This window comes from Cebus imitator, unplaced genomic scaffold (genome assembly GCF_001604975.1).
Source record: "Cebus imitator isolate Cc_AM_T3 unplaced genomic scaffold, Cebus_imitator-1.0 Scaffold8, whole genome shotgun sequence".
NCBI lineage: Eukaryota > Metazoa > Chordata > Mammalia > Primates > Cebidae > Cebus > Cebus imitator.
In genome coordinates this window covers 9,523,655-9,536,245 of record NW_016107323.1, presented here as the reverse complement: position 1 = coordinate 9,536,245, position 12,591 = coordinate 9,523,655, and the positions used below count along the sequence as shown (strand labels likewise).

At 45.0% G+C, this 12,591-nt stretch overlaps 1 protein-coding gene across 4 annotated transcripts in view; it reads right to left on the bottom strand.

The window, feature by feature from the left end:
• PTPN11 (protein tyrosine phosphatase non-receptor type 11) overlaps positions 1 to 12,591 on the bottom strand; it is a 103,625-nt gene that overhangs the window by 36,138 nt on the left and 54,896 nt on the right. For all 4 annotated transcript variants that reach the window (XM_017542962.2, XM_017542979.2, XM_017542970.2 and 1 more), the window contains exon 7: positions 3,107 to 3,203. In XM_017542962.2, the coding sequence (XP_017398451.1) occupies positions 3,107 to 3,203 (97 nt within the window). The remainder of the gene's footprint in view (positions 1 to 3,106; positions 3,204 to 12,591) is intronic.

The window sequence follows — 12,591 nt, the reverse complement described above, 5'->3', positions numbered from 1 at the left end:
AAAAAAAAAAAAAAAAATGGGAGAGGGAATTAAAAAAAGAAGAGGAAGAAGAAGTATAGATACATGACATGATGTCTGAGATGTGCTTCAAAATAATTCAAGGAAAAAGGAGATGTAGATCAGAGTATAGATGAAACGAGACTGGACCTGGGTTGATAATTGTTGAAGCTAGACAGTATGTACATGTGGGTTCTGTCTGCTCTTGAATATATTTGAAAATTTCCAAAATAAAGAGTTTTTTTTTTTTTAATTAATTTTTGACACAAGTATTTCCTCTGTCACCCAGGCTGGGGTGCAATAGTACTATCCTGGCTTTCTGCAACCTCCGCCTCCTGGGCTCAAGCAATTCTCATGCCTCAGCCTCCTGAGTAACTGGGATTACAGACGGGTGCTGCCACAACTGGCAAATCTTTGTATTTTTAGTAGAGATGGGATTTTGCCATGTTGGCCAGGCTGGTCTTGAACTCCTGACCTCAGGTGATCTGCCAGCCTCGGCCTCCCAAAGTGCTGGGATTACAGGTGAGAGTCACCATGCCCAGCCAGGTATTTTTTAGTGAAGTAGTATGCCGTGAAATATCACAAGGCTCTGATAGTACCAACTGTCCAAATTCTGTATAAAAGTCCATTATTGGTACAAAAATCTGATTGCTCTACCTAAGCAACATATTTTGCCATGGTAAGAATTAGTAAGAAAGTCATGTGTCTTAATAGAATAACGTCCTTTTTGTTTCAGACTCCTCATCTTTAAGGAATGAGATGTTCATCAGAGGAACATCTGAATGAGATCTTTAAGGGAGGAAAAAGCGATATTCTATTTAGGTACTGCATACCATTGGTCCCTTCACTTTCTCGTACATTTTATACCTTATAAATACCATTAGACTACTGAGGAGATGTCAAAACTTAGATATAAAAAGGATAAGGTGGCCAGGCATGGTGGTCCACACCTGTAATCCTGGCACTTTGGGAGGCCAAGGCAGGAGGATCGTTTGAGCCCAGGAGGTCAAGACCAGCCTGGGCAACATAGTGAAACTCTATTTCTAAAAATTGAAAAAATTAATTCAAAAAAAAAAAAAAAAGAGGATAAGGCTTCCTCAAGGTCACTGGTACTCATGCTGCAGTTCAAACTGCTTCTCTGCAAATTCCTCACTGCCTTTATTCAGTATTACAAATGCCTCCACTTTCCCTGATCCTCATCTACACACATTACAATTTCCATGTAGATATGCCATACATATAGACCATGTATGTGTACATATGCATGCAGAAAGAGAAAGACTATGCTTCATGCATAGACACACAAAGGATGGTTTACAAGATCTGACAAAATGGCCCTGACCTGATAAGACATGAGAGCAATGCTCTCCAAATGTGATCACGGCCCCCAACCACACCGTTTTTGAATGCTTAAATATATACACATATGCACTATATACAAACAAGCCTTATTTGTTAGTTGGATAAATATAGTATGCATAGCCAGGTGCAGTGGCCCATGCCTGTAATCCCAGCACTTTGGGAAGCCAAAGCAGAGGACTGCTTGAGCCTAGGAGTTCGAGATCAGCCTGGGCAATATATGAGATCCCCATCTCCATACACAATCAATCAATAAAACATTAGGCACTCACTGCAATTAATCTATGCCTCAGACAAATTTTTCTTTTCTTTTCTTTAGGGGAAGGGTTAAATAAAGGTAAGTTGTAAATGTTCCTTCCTTTCTCCTCAGCACACTGCCTTGCACTGCGCATCATGGAGACACCCCCGCATTGGAGCATGGTGCTAAGAGCAGTGACTTTGGGGGCTCTAGTGCCAGTTCTCCCGCCCACTCCCCCTCACTTGTAACTTTCCTTAAATGGTCTAGGGAATCAGGATACTAAGAATGGCTGCTTCCTTTGCAAAGTTACATGTATTAAGTGAGATAAAGATGCACAGACTTCAGCATAGTGTTAGACAGCGGGAGAGAGAAGCTGTGACTGGTTTAGTGCCATTTCTGAGACCCTCATGCAAGGACTACATCCTTCCAGGCCTTCATCCCTCCTGGTTCAACTTGGGCTTTGGCTGGTGGCATTTGGGTGTTACAGAAGGTATAGCCGGGTGCAGCAGCTCATGCCTGTAATTCTAACACTTTGGGAGGCTGAGGCAGGCAGATCATTTAAGCCCAGGAATTCAAGACCAACCTGGGCAACATGATGAAACCCTATCTCTACAAAACAACATTTTGTTTTTTATCTCTCTAATTACAACATAGGGAGACCCTGCTCTACAAAAAATTTTAATTTTTTTTTTTTGAGACAGAGTCTTGCTCTATCACCCAGGCTGGAGTGCAGTGGTGCAATCTTGGCTCACTGCAAACTCCCCCTCCCGGGTTCAAGCGATTCTCCTGCCTCAGCCTCCTGAGTAGCTTGGATTACAGGTGTCCGCCACCACGTAAAAGTTTGTAAAAACTACAAACTTTTATAATTTTTAGTAGAGACGGGGTTTCACCATATTGGCCAAGATGGTTTCAAACTCCTGACCAGAGGTGATCCGCCGGCCTCAGCCTCCCAAAGTGTTGGGATTACAAGCGTGAGCCACCACACCTGGCCCACAAAGTCTTCTTCTGAGCAAAGGTAAGTATATACCCTTTCTCCAGTAACTTGAGCTCAGGGGATCAGCAAACAGAACAGTTCTAAGAGCCCTCGGGAGGTGTTTGTCTGTTTCCCACATGAGGAAACTGAGTCCCAGAAAGGAGGCAAGCATTACCCAGGACTCATAGGCCCAGTGAGGAGGAGTCAAGGCACAAATCTGGGACCCTGAAGGCCCTGACACTGAGAGATCCCAAGCCTTGAGATGATCTATCTTGGGCAGACAGAAAATTAACAGAAGGAATCAACCACAGACAAAGCCACCTAGTGGCAACTTTATTCAGTAATCAGCATCACAGGAGCTCAGTGAATGAGGCCATCAACTCCCACCATGGTTGATTATTCTGGAGACTGCTTGCAACTAAAGAAGCTAAGGCCTCAGATGTGCTAACAAGAGCACAGGACCCTGAGGAAAGGTACAGAAGTGCTGGGAATCAAAATCTCCAAGAGTGACTATTACTGAGCAGAATATTGATACTTACAGGGCAGGATGTTTTTATATCTATTTTTGTTTTTGTTTTCTTGCCTTTGACCCTCTTTTCGGCTATAGAGAAGTTTGCACTCCTGTTGTTGTAGTGTCTGGAAAGAAAGAAAAGTCAGTATTATCATGTGTCAAAGAGTCACAGGGAAAAAAAAAAAAAAAAAAGCCTGGCTCAGTATTTCTGCTTTAAGGAATTCATCCTAGGAAGTGTTCAAAGTTGTGTGCAATAGCTACAAGAATGTTCATCTGGGTCAGGCCCAGTGGCTTACACCTGTAATCCCCACACTTTGGGAGGCCGAGGTGGGTGCATCACTGAGGCCAGGAGTTCAAAACCAGCCTGGCTAGCATGGTAAAACCCTATCTCTACCGAAAACAAAAATTAGCCAGATTTGGGCACCTGTAATCCCAGCTACCGGGGAGGCTGAGACAGGAAAATCACTTGAGCAGAGATCACACCACTGCACTACAGTTTGGGCAATAGAACGAGACTGACTCTGTCTCAAAAAAAAAAAAGAAGTCTTAATAGGAAAGGACCATCTAAATAAAAGCACTATTCATTCATACAAAAGAATGTTCTATGTCTATTTAAAAAGATATACTAGGAAAATAACACCTTGGAAAGATGATCAAAATGAAAAGAAAATCAAACCTCCAAAATAGTATATGATGTAACCATATGTTTGCATTTACCTATGTACAAAAGAAATGGCATAAGGACACCGTGATGTGCATCTGTAGTCCCAGCTGCTCAGGAGGCTGAGGCAGAAGGATTGCTTGAGCCCAGGAGTTCAAGACCAGCCTGGGCAACAAAAATGAGATGCTATGTCAAAAAAAAAAAAAAAATTTAATGTTTTTTCTTTTAAAAATAAATGGCAGAAGGCCGGGCACAGTGGCTCACACCTGTAATTCCAGCACTTTGGGGGGCCAAGGGGATCACCCAAGGTCAGGAGTTCAAGATCAGCCTGGCCAATGTGGCAAAACCCCATCTCTACTAAAAATACAAAAATTAGCCAGGTGTGGTGGCACACGCCTATAATCCCAGCTACTCAGGAGGCTGAGGCATGAGAATTACTTGAGCCCAAGAGACATCACTGCACTCTAGCCTGGGTGACAGTGGGAGCCTCTGCCTCGAAAAAAAAAAGTGGGAGAAGAACTAAATAGGTAATGGTGACTTTTTCCCCCAGGGTAGAGGATTATGAAGTCCTTTTCTTGTTTGTTTTTTTACACCATGTTCTCCCTTAAATTTTTTAAAATGAAAAAACAGAATATTTATAAGAAGAAAAATCTTTAAAAATGACAATTATAAGGAATGAAACCCAACAAGGATTGACATAGTATATTCAAACAGATGTGATCTATATTCTTTTTTTTTTCTTCTTTTTCTGTTTTAAATTAGACAGTATCTCTCTTTCTCTCTCCCAGGCTGGAGTATAGTGGCTAATCAGAACCTCAAATTTCTGGGCTCAAGTGATCCCCTGCCTCAGCCTCCCAAAGTGCTGGGATTATAGGCACATGCCACAATACATGGCTAATTGGCTTTTTTGTTTGTTTGGTTTTTTGGAGATGGGGATCTCCCTGTGTTGCCCATGCTGGTCTTGAACTCCTCCTAGCCTCAAGCAATCCTCCTGCCTTGACCTCCTAAAGGGGTGGATTATAGGAGTGAGCCACCATGCTCGGCCTATCTATGTTGTTGAGTTTATGATCTACCTACTTTTTGATCACTTCTTCTTTTTTTTTTTTTTTTTTTTTTGAGACAGGGTATCACTCTGTTTCATCCAGGCTGGAGTACAGTGGTGCAATCTCAGCTCACTGCAACCTCCGCCTCCTGGGCTCAAGCAATCTTACAGCCTCCTGAGTGGCTGGGACTACAGGCACACACCACCAAGCCTGGCTAATTTTTGTAGTTTTTGAAGAGATGGGGTTTTGCTATGTTGGCCAGGCTTTCATCACTGATGAATTCCAAGTAAGCCGTATATCAATTTTTGGATTTGGGAGATCTCAGAGGACAACAGCAGTGGCTTTGGTGCCACTGGGTGGTGGGCATGCAAGCTTTGTTAGCAATATTCTGAAGTCCTCCTATGCCAAAACACCAAGTCAGTGCCATAGGCAGCCAGCCTGTGCCCACAGAGATACCCACTCCCCTGAGCTCTCCCCAGAAAACCCTGGCAAGATTCAACAGACACAAGGAGGACAGAGCAAGAGAATAAGGATGACAACACTCGGACTTCTCAAGCAAGGGGTCAGGAAGGACACCCCCAAAGGTAAAGGAAGTGAGGGACCAAAGAAGGAAAGAGAACAAACTAAACCAGGCAGCCACAACATGGCTGGCCCCAGTGGAAGAGGGGGTTGGCCAAGGGGAGAGAAGGATCAGGCCGGGAGCAGCGGCTCACATCTGCCATCTCAGCACTTTGGGAGGCCAAGCTGAAGAATCACTTCAGGCCAGGAGTTTGAGGACAGCCTGGGCAACACAGTGAGACCCCCATCTCTACAAAACATAAAAAACAACAAAATTAGCCAGGCATGGTGGTGTGTGCCTGCAGTCCCAGCTACCGGTGGAGGGGTGGGGGGAAGCAGGCTGAGGCAAAAGGATCATCTGAGTCCAGGAGGTTGAGGCTATAATAAGCCAAGATGGAACTACACTGCACTCCAGGCTGAGGGACAGAATGAAAACCCCATCTTAGGAAAAAAAGGACGACCAGCTGCAGAATCAGATAGGAAGGTAGCCAAGCCAAGCTGAGGCATACTCAAGGGGCAGGTTTCACTTTCAAAATTACAAAAAGTTCCATTTTGCCCGGCACAGTGGCTCACACCTGTAACCCCAGCACTTTGGGAGGCCAAGGTAGGCGAATCACCTGAGGTCAGGAGTTCAAGACCAGCCTGGCCAACATGGAGAAACCCCGTCTCTATTAAAAATACAAAATTAGCCAGGCATAATGGCACATGCCTGTAATCCCAGCTACTCAGGAGGCTGAGGCAGGATAATTGCTTGAACCCAGGAGGCAGAGTTTGCAGTGAGCCGAGATCGCACCATTGCACTCCAGCCTGGGCAACAAGAGCTTAACTGTCTCAAAAACAAATTACAAAAAGTCCCATTTCACCAGGCACTGTGGCTCACACCTGTAATCCTAGCACTTTGGGAGGTTGATGTGGGAGGATTGCTTCAGTCCAGGAGTTTAAGACCCTGTCTCTTCAATAAATTAAAAATTAGCCTGGTACAATGGTGAGCATCTATAGTCCCAGCTACTCAGGAGGCTGGGGCAGGAGGATCGCTGGAGCCCAGGATTTTGACGTTGCAATGGGCTATGATGGAGCCACTGCACTCCAGCCTGTGTGGCAGAACAAGACCCTGTCTCAAAGGAAAAAAAAAGTCCATTTTAAGGGATAATTAGTTTACAAAAAGTCTAGTGTTTAACGGTAAACCACAAAAGGCAAATCAAGAAAGTAAAAGGTAGGCTAAGAAAATTTATATATACAATGACAAAATGGCTACCCTTAAAGAGTCTTACAAGGAGAAACAGAGTCATATTCACAATACAGCAGCCCTGTTTTATTTCCATGTCATTTATCTGAATTTCACAAATAAGTATAAAAGTCTGGTCTTTAAATTGGTATTTGACTCAGTTTCAAAATGCAATCTTCAGCCTGTACACAAGCTCATTACAAAAGCGTTTAACTGGCTGAAACCTGGGCAAAAATAAACACAATATAGGTAGAATTGTGACAAGGAATCAGTCATTTGAATTTTTTTAATGGGCTCAGGTTAAAGAGTTAAAGCAGTCTGTCCTCTCTGGGCAAGCATTTCCTTGGACTGTGAGCCTGTCTTACCAAGCAGGTTTAATCTTGATTTTTAGACAGGTCATTAAGGTGAGGTTCAAAAAGAAGTTCAAACACTGAACTGAATCAATCACGTCGACCAAATGAAGTGAAACGACATCAACAAAAACTACAATACAGGAGAAGGGGGATTGGTACTAATTAGCAGCTTGATTTAAAACGAACTTGGCAGGAAAGCATTCAGGCCTTCATTTATGAACCCAACTTCGCATGACACTTCACTGAGGTGCGGGTGGCAGGGTGCATGTGGCCAAAGCTATCTGAGGTGAATTTTCTCCAGTTCCTGTTTAATTACCCTTCAACTTCTCCCTCCACCTTCAAGATCAAGTCCAAGGTGTTCAGGATGACGCATGAGGCTGTCTCGTCTCTGAGCTAATCAGAGCCTGTCTCTAAATTCCTTTCTGTTTCCCCAAGCTACTTTGCCTGTCTGTGCCTCAGTTTCCTTGAGTATGAAATGAGCATAACCCTTACCCACCCCAAAGGGCTGGGGTGAGGGTCAAATGACATGCATGTACATTGCTAAACAGTGTGTGAAATACAACGAAGCAAGTACACAGACACTGGCTATTGCTATGAAATCACTATTGCTACATGAACTCCACACTGGCATCTCCACTTGTGGTCTGTAGACCAGCAGCAATAGCACCACCTGGGAACTGGTTAGAAACTCAGGCCCATGTCCTACCCCAGACTTAATCAAAATCTGTATTTTTGCTCAAGGCCAGGAAGTCAATACCAGCCTGGGCAACACAGTGAGAACTGGCCTCTACAAAAAAGTTAAAGATTAGCCAGGCATAGTGGCATATATCTGTAGTCCCAGCTACTCGGGAGGCTGAGATGGGATAATTACTTGAGCCCAGAAGGTCAAGGCTGCTGAGAGCCGTGACTGCACCCCTGCACTCCAGCCTGAGCAACAAAGCAAGACTGTTTAAAAAAAAAAAAAGCACCTTCAAGATGCTTTGGCATCTCTGCATACCATCTTTTATGTCATTTGTTTCCTTAAACTACCTCTTCTTTTTCTCCTTCACAAAATATATTTCAAAAAGAACTTGCCTCAGCCAGGCCCAATGGCTCACATCTGTAATCTCAGCACTTTGGGAGGCCAAGGGGGATAGATCACCTGAGGTCAGGAGTTCGAGACCAGCCCAGCCAACATGGCAAAACCTGGTCTCTACTAAAAATATGAAAATTAGCCGGGAGTGGTGGCGGGCACCTGTAATCCCAGCTACTTGGGAGACTAAGGCAGGAGAATCACTTAAATTCAGGAGGCAGAGGTTGCAGTGAGCCAAGAGCACACCACTGCATGCCAGCCTGTGCGACAGAGCGAGACCTTCTCTCAAAAAAAATAGAAAAAAGAAACTGCCCTTATTTGCACATATTTCAAAAATGTTTCACTTGCTGTATATAGAAGGTAAGCAAAAAAGGGAGTATAATAAAAATAAAGTATTATCAAATTCTACCTAGATAATGGAGCATTCTTGAGGCTTTGTTAAAAAAAAGGGAGGGGAGGCATAGACAAGTATTAGAGGCAGATGTTAAAGACTCACTAGTACCATGTGGAGACCTTCTCCTACGCTTCATGTAAGGACTAGATAAGGATGCAAAAGAGAAAGCCTTTCTCGTTAGCTAATTCATCTTACCTACTGTGATGGGGTAACATCAAGAATCATCTCGCAACACAAAGGGAACGCTTTGCCAGACTAAATTCAGAGTTCTAGACCAGGGAAATCCTCACCAATATCCACTTTGGCTGGGCCACCTCTCATCAGGTCTTCCAGAGGCTTCCCTTATTCCTTTTTTTCCAGGGGGGACAGTGTCATGCTCTGTCGCCTAGGCTGGAGTGCAGTGGTACAATCATAGCTCACTGTAACCTCAAACTCCTGGGCTCAAGTGAACATCATCTCAGCCTCTTGAGTAAGTAGGATTACAGGCACACACCACCATGCCCAACTAATTATTTTACTTTTCGTAAAGACGGGGTCTCACTATGTTGCCCAGGATGGTTTCACACTCGAGGACTCAAGCCATCCTCTGGCTTCAGCACTGAGATTATAGGCATGAGCCACTGTGCCTGTCCTGCGCTCTCCTTATTCTGCAGTAAGTTTCCAATCACCTCTTCCAGGCGGACTTGGGGCATGAACAGTGCACAGTCAAGACTACTGGCTGGGTCCAGAGACTTCCACAGAGGACAGAACAGGTGCCCCTGCATCCCAGGCACAGGTGGGTGCTAATTGCCAGCAGCTGACAGCTGTCATGGATTGATAATAGCTAAGGGCGCATCTCTCCCCCAGCTCCTTCCCTAGTGTACCCATTAGCCCAGCCTCATCTGCACCTGGGGCTCAAGTTGCCTAAACATATTTCATTCCCACAGCAGAAGACTGCCATCCATCTAGACTGAGACTGAAAATACAAACAACTCAGAAGTTGCGACTTTCCATGCTCTGCCCGCAGAGGCTCCCAAATGCTATCTGCTAAGGGCGCTTCCTCCCCAGCACCATGCTTATGGCTCCAAGCTCCAGGAGAATATCAAATAAACCCTGCCCTCGAGGAGAATACATTCCTGTCAGAGTTTATCTTCCACAACCTCCCTCCCACCAGCAGTCCCTGGGGCAAAAGCTGCTAATGACCTGTCAAGCTGAATGTCACCACATCTCCGCTGGCATCGGCGGGGATGCTAATGAGGAGGCTTGGGGCAGGCAGCAAAAAGGGCAATGTAAAGCAGGGACATAGGCTGCAAGACACCCCATTTTCCCAAATAATACATCCAAAGGGTTTGCACCAAACTGTGAACCCTCAAAAAGAACAGAAGCTAGTTACAGTCACCTGACTACAGAAGTCGAAAGAGTAGAAACAGATCTAGAACCAAAGAAACTGCATAAAACGATTAAATCTAATGATATGGTTTGGATGTCTGTCCCCTCCAAATCTCATCCTGAAATATGACCACCAGTGTTGGAGGTGGGGTCTAAAGGAAGGAAGTGGATCAGGGGGTTGGATCCCTAGTGAATGTTTTGGTGTCATCCTTACAGTAGTGAGTTCTTGCTCTAGGTTCACACGAAATCTGGTTGTTTAAAAGAGTATGGTGGCCGGGTGCAGTGGCTCATGCCTGTAATCCCAGAACTTTGAGAGGCTGAGGAGGGCAGACCACCTGAGGTCAGGAGTTCCGGACCAGCCTGGCCAACATGGTAAAACCCTGTCTCTACTAAAAATACAAAAAGTAGCCACGCGTGGTGGCACACACTTGGAATTCCAGCTACTGAGGAGGCTGAAGCAGGAGAATCACTTGAACCCAGGAGGCAGAGGTTGCAGTAAGCCAAGATCACGCCACTGCACTCTAGCTTGGGTGACAGAGAAACACTCTGTCTCAAAAAAATAAATAAATAATAAATAAAAACAAAGCTACAAGGGTGTATATATTGGACAGGGCAGGGGTGGGGATAGAGTGAGACAGAAAAAGATTAACAAAATGTTAGTCTCTGTTCCAGCTGGGTGTTGGGGAAAAGTGGGATCCACTGGGCTATTTTGGGGTATGTTTGAAAATTTCAATAATAAAAAGGTTTTCTTTCATTTGTTTGAAAGACATAGTCGAGGCCACGGTCCAGGCCACCCGCCTGGATTACAGTGGCCTGATCGTACGTAGCTCACTATAACCTTAAACTGGCCTCAAGCAATCCTCCTGCCTCAGCCCCTCAAGTACCTAGGACTACAAGTACGTACCACCATACCCGGCTAATTTGTTTTACTTTTTGTAGAGACAGGGTCTCATTGTGTTGCCCAGGCTGGTCTCAAACTCCTGGCTTCAAGTGATCCTCCTACCTTCCCAAAGTGCTTGATTTACAGGTGTGACCCACCATATCCAGCCAAAAAGACTTTTGTAAATAAATTAATAATAAATAAAAATGTAAAAGCTTCTACTAACTTTCTCCCTATCCCACCCATGGCTGTGGCCTCCTGAAGGAGAGAAAAGGAGCTGAGAAAGGCTGTCAGACAGATGGTCTCTCTGGTTTTAATGCTGTGAATAATTATTAAGACAGCAGTAACCACCTGGGCAGGCTCCAAAACCAGGCCTTCTACCCAGATTGAAGGAACTTCTGTTTTCCTTTGGCATCTGTCCTCTCTGCAGAGAAACACTGCAATTTCTCATTCCATCCCCTGTACTGAAAGCTTTGCAACGTTCCCCTGCACCAAAGGTGGGTGAAAGGAGGGTTTTGTTATCAAAACCCAAAGGAGGGATTCGTTTACCACATTGCAAAGCCTGTCACTTGGGCAGCTCTTGGGCAGCTCTTCCTGCACGAGTCCACAGAACCACCCAGGAATGAGGAGCAGCTGGAAGCTCTCATCCCTGGAGAAGGTCCTAGACGGTCCTAACTGACCAACAGGGCTTGCAAATCACCACAGGGAATAAAACCAACCCAAAATGTAGTTCCTTTCCAGGTGCCTGCTGTAAGCCACTCACCTCCAACAAGGTGGGGCACAGGTAGAAAAACAAATTAAAAAGGCATGGTTTAGCTGGGCATGGTAGTTCATGTCTGTAATCCCGGCACTTTGGGAGGCTAAGGCAAGATAATCCTTTGAGGTCAGGAGTGCAAAACCAGCCTGGGCAATGTAATGAGACCTCCCCCCATATCTCTGCAAAAATTGAAATATTTCCCGGGCATAGTGACAAATGCCTGTAGTCCCAGCTACTCTGGAGGCTGACAAAGGAGGATCCCTTGAACCCAAGAGTTCAAGCCTACAGTGAGCTGATCGTGCCACCTGGGCAACAGAGGAAGACCATATCTCAAAAATGAATGAATAAATAAATAAATAAAAAGGCATGGTCCTTGGAGGAAAACAGGTTCTGACACATGAAACAGCAGCAAATACTACAAGGCAAATCTATAATTAAGTGGGTAATTTTTAATTATGCACTGTGGAATTTCAGGAGATCCACAAAATTAACCAAAGTAGATTTCTGGGAGAAGCTGAAGCTGCAAACAGGTAAAAATATTAGATGAGCACAGGAAAGAAAAGGAGGCAATCTAGCAAGTTGGGAAAGGGTGGTGGGGAGTGAGTGCAAAGGTGGCCATGAAGCCAGTGAGCATGCAAGAGAGTGAAGGAGACCAGGCAGTGAGTCTGGAAGCTGGAAGCTAGGAGGTGGGGGGAAATGAGAAGAAATGGGGAGAGTGAGAAAAACAGTGGGGGCCTTAAGAACTGGGCAGGAGAATCTCAATGGCTGCATGAAAGAAAGCATGGCGTGGTAGACAAGGAGTCAAAAGTTCCCAAGTTCAAACCTCAGCCAACCATTTGCTAGTCACATCCCTGGGGGCAACTTTCTCACCTTTGGGAGTCACTTTCTTCATCTTCAAAATGAAATCGCTGACCAGATGCAGTGGCTCACATCTGTAATCTCAGCATTTTGGGAAGCTGAAGCAGGTGGACTGCTCGAGCCCAGGGGTTCAAGACCAGCCTAGGCAACATGGTGAAACCCCGTCCCTACTAAAAATAGAAAAAATTAGCCAGGCATGGTGGCGCTCACCAGCAGTACTAGCTACTCAGGGGGAGGATCACCTGAGCCAGGAAGTCAAGGCTATAGTGAGCCAAAATTGCGCCACTGCACTCCAGCCTGGGCAACAGAGTGAGTCTCTACCACAAAAACAACAACAATATAGA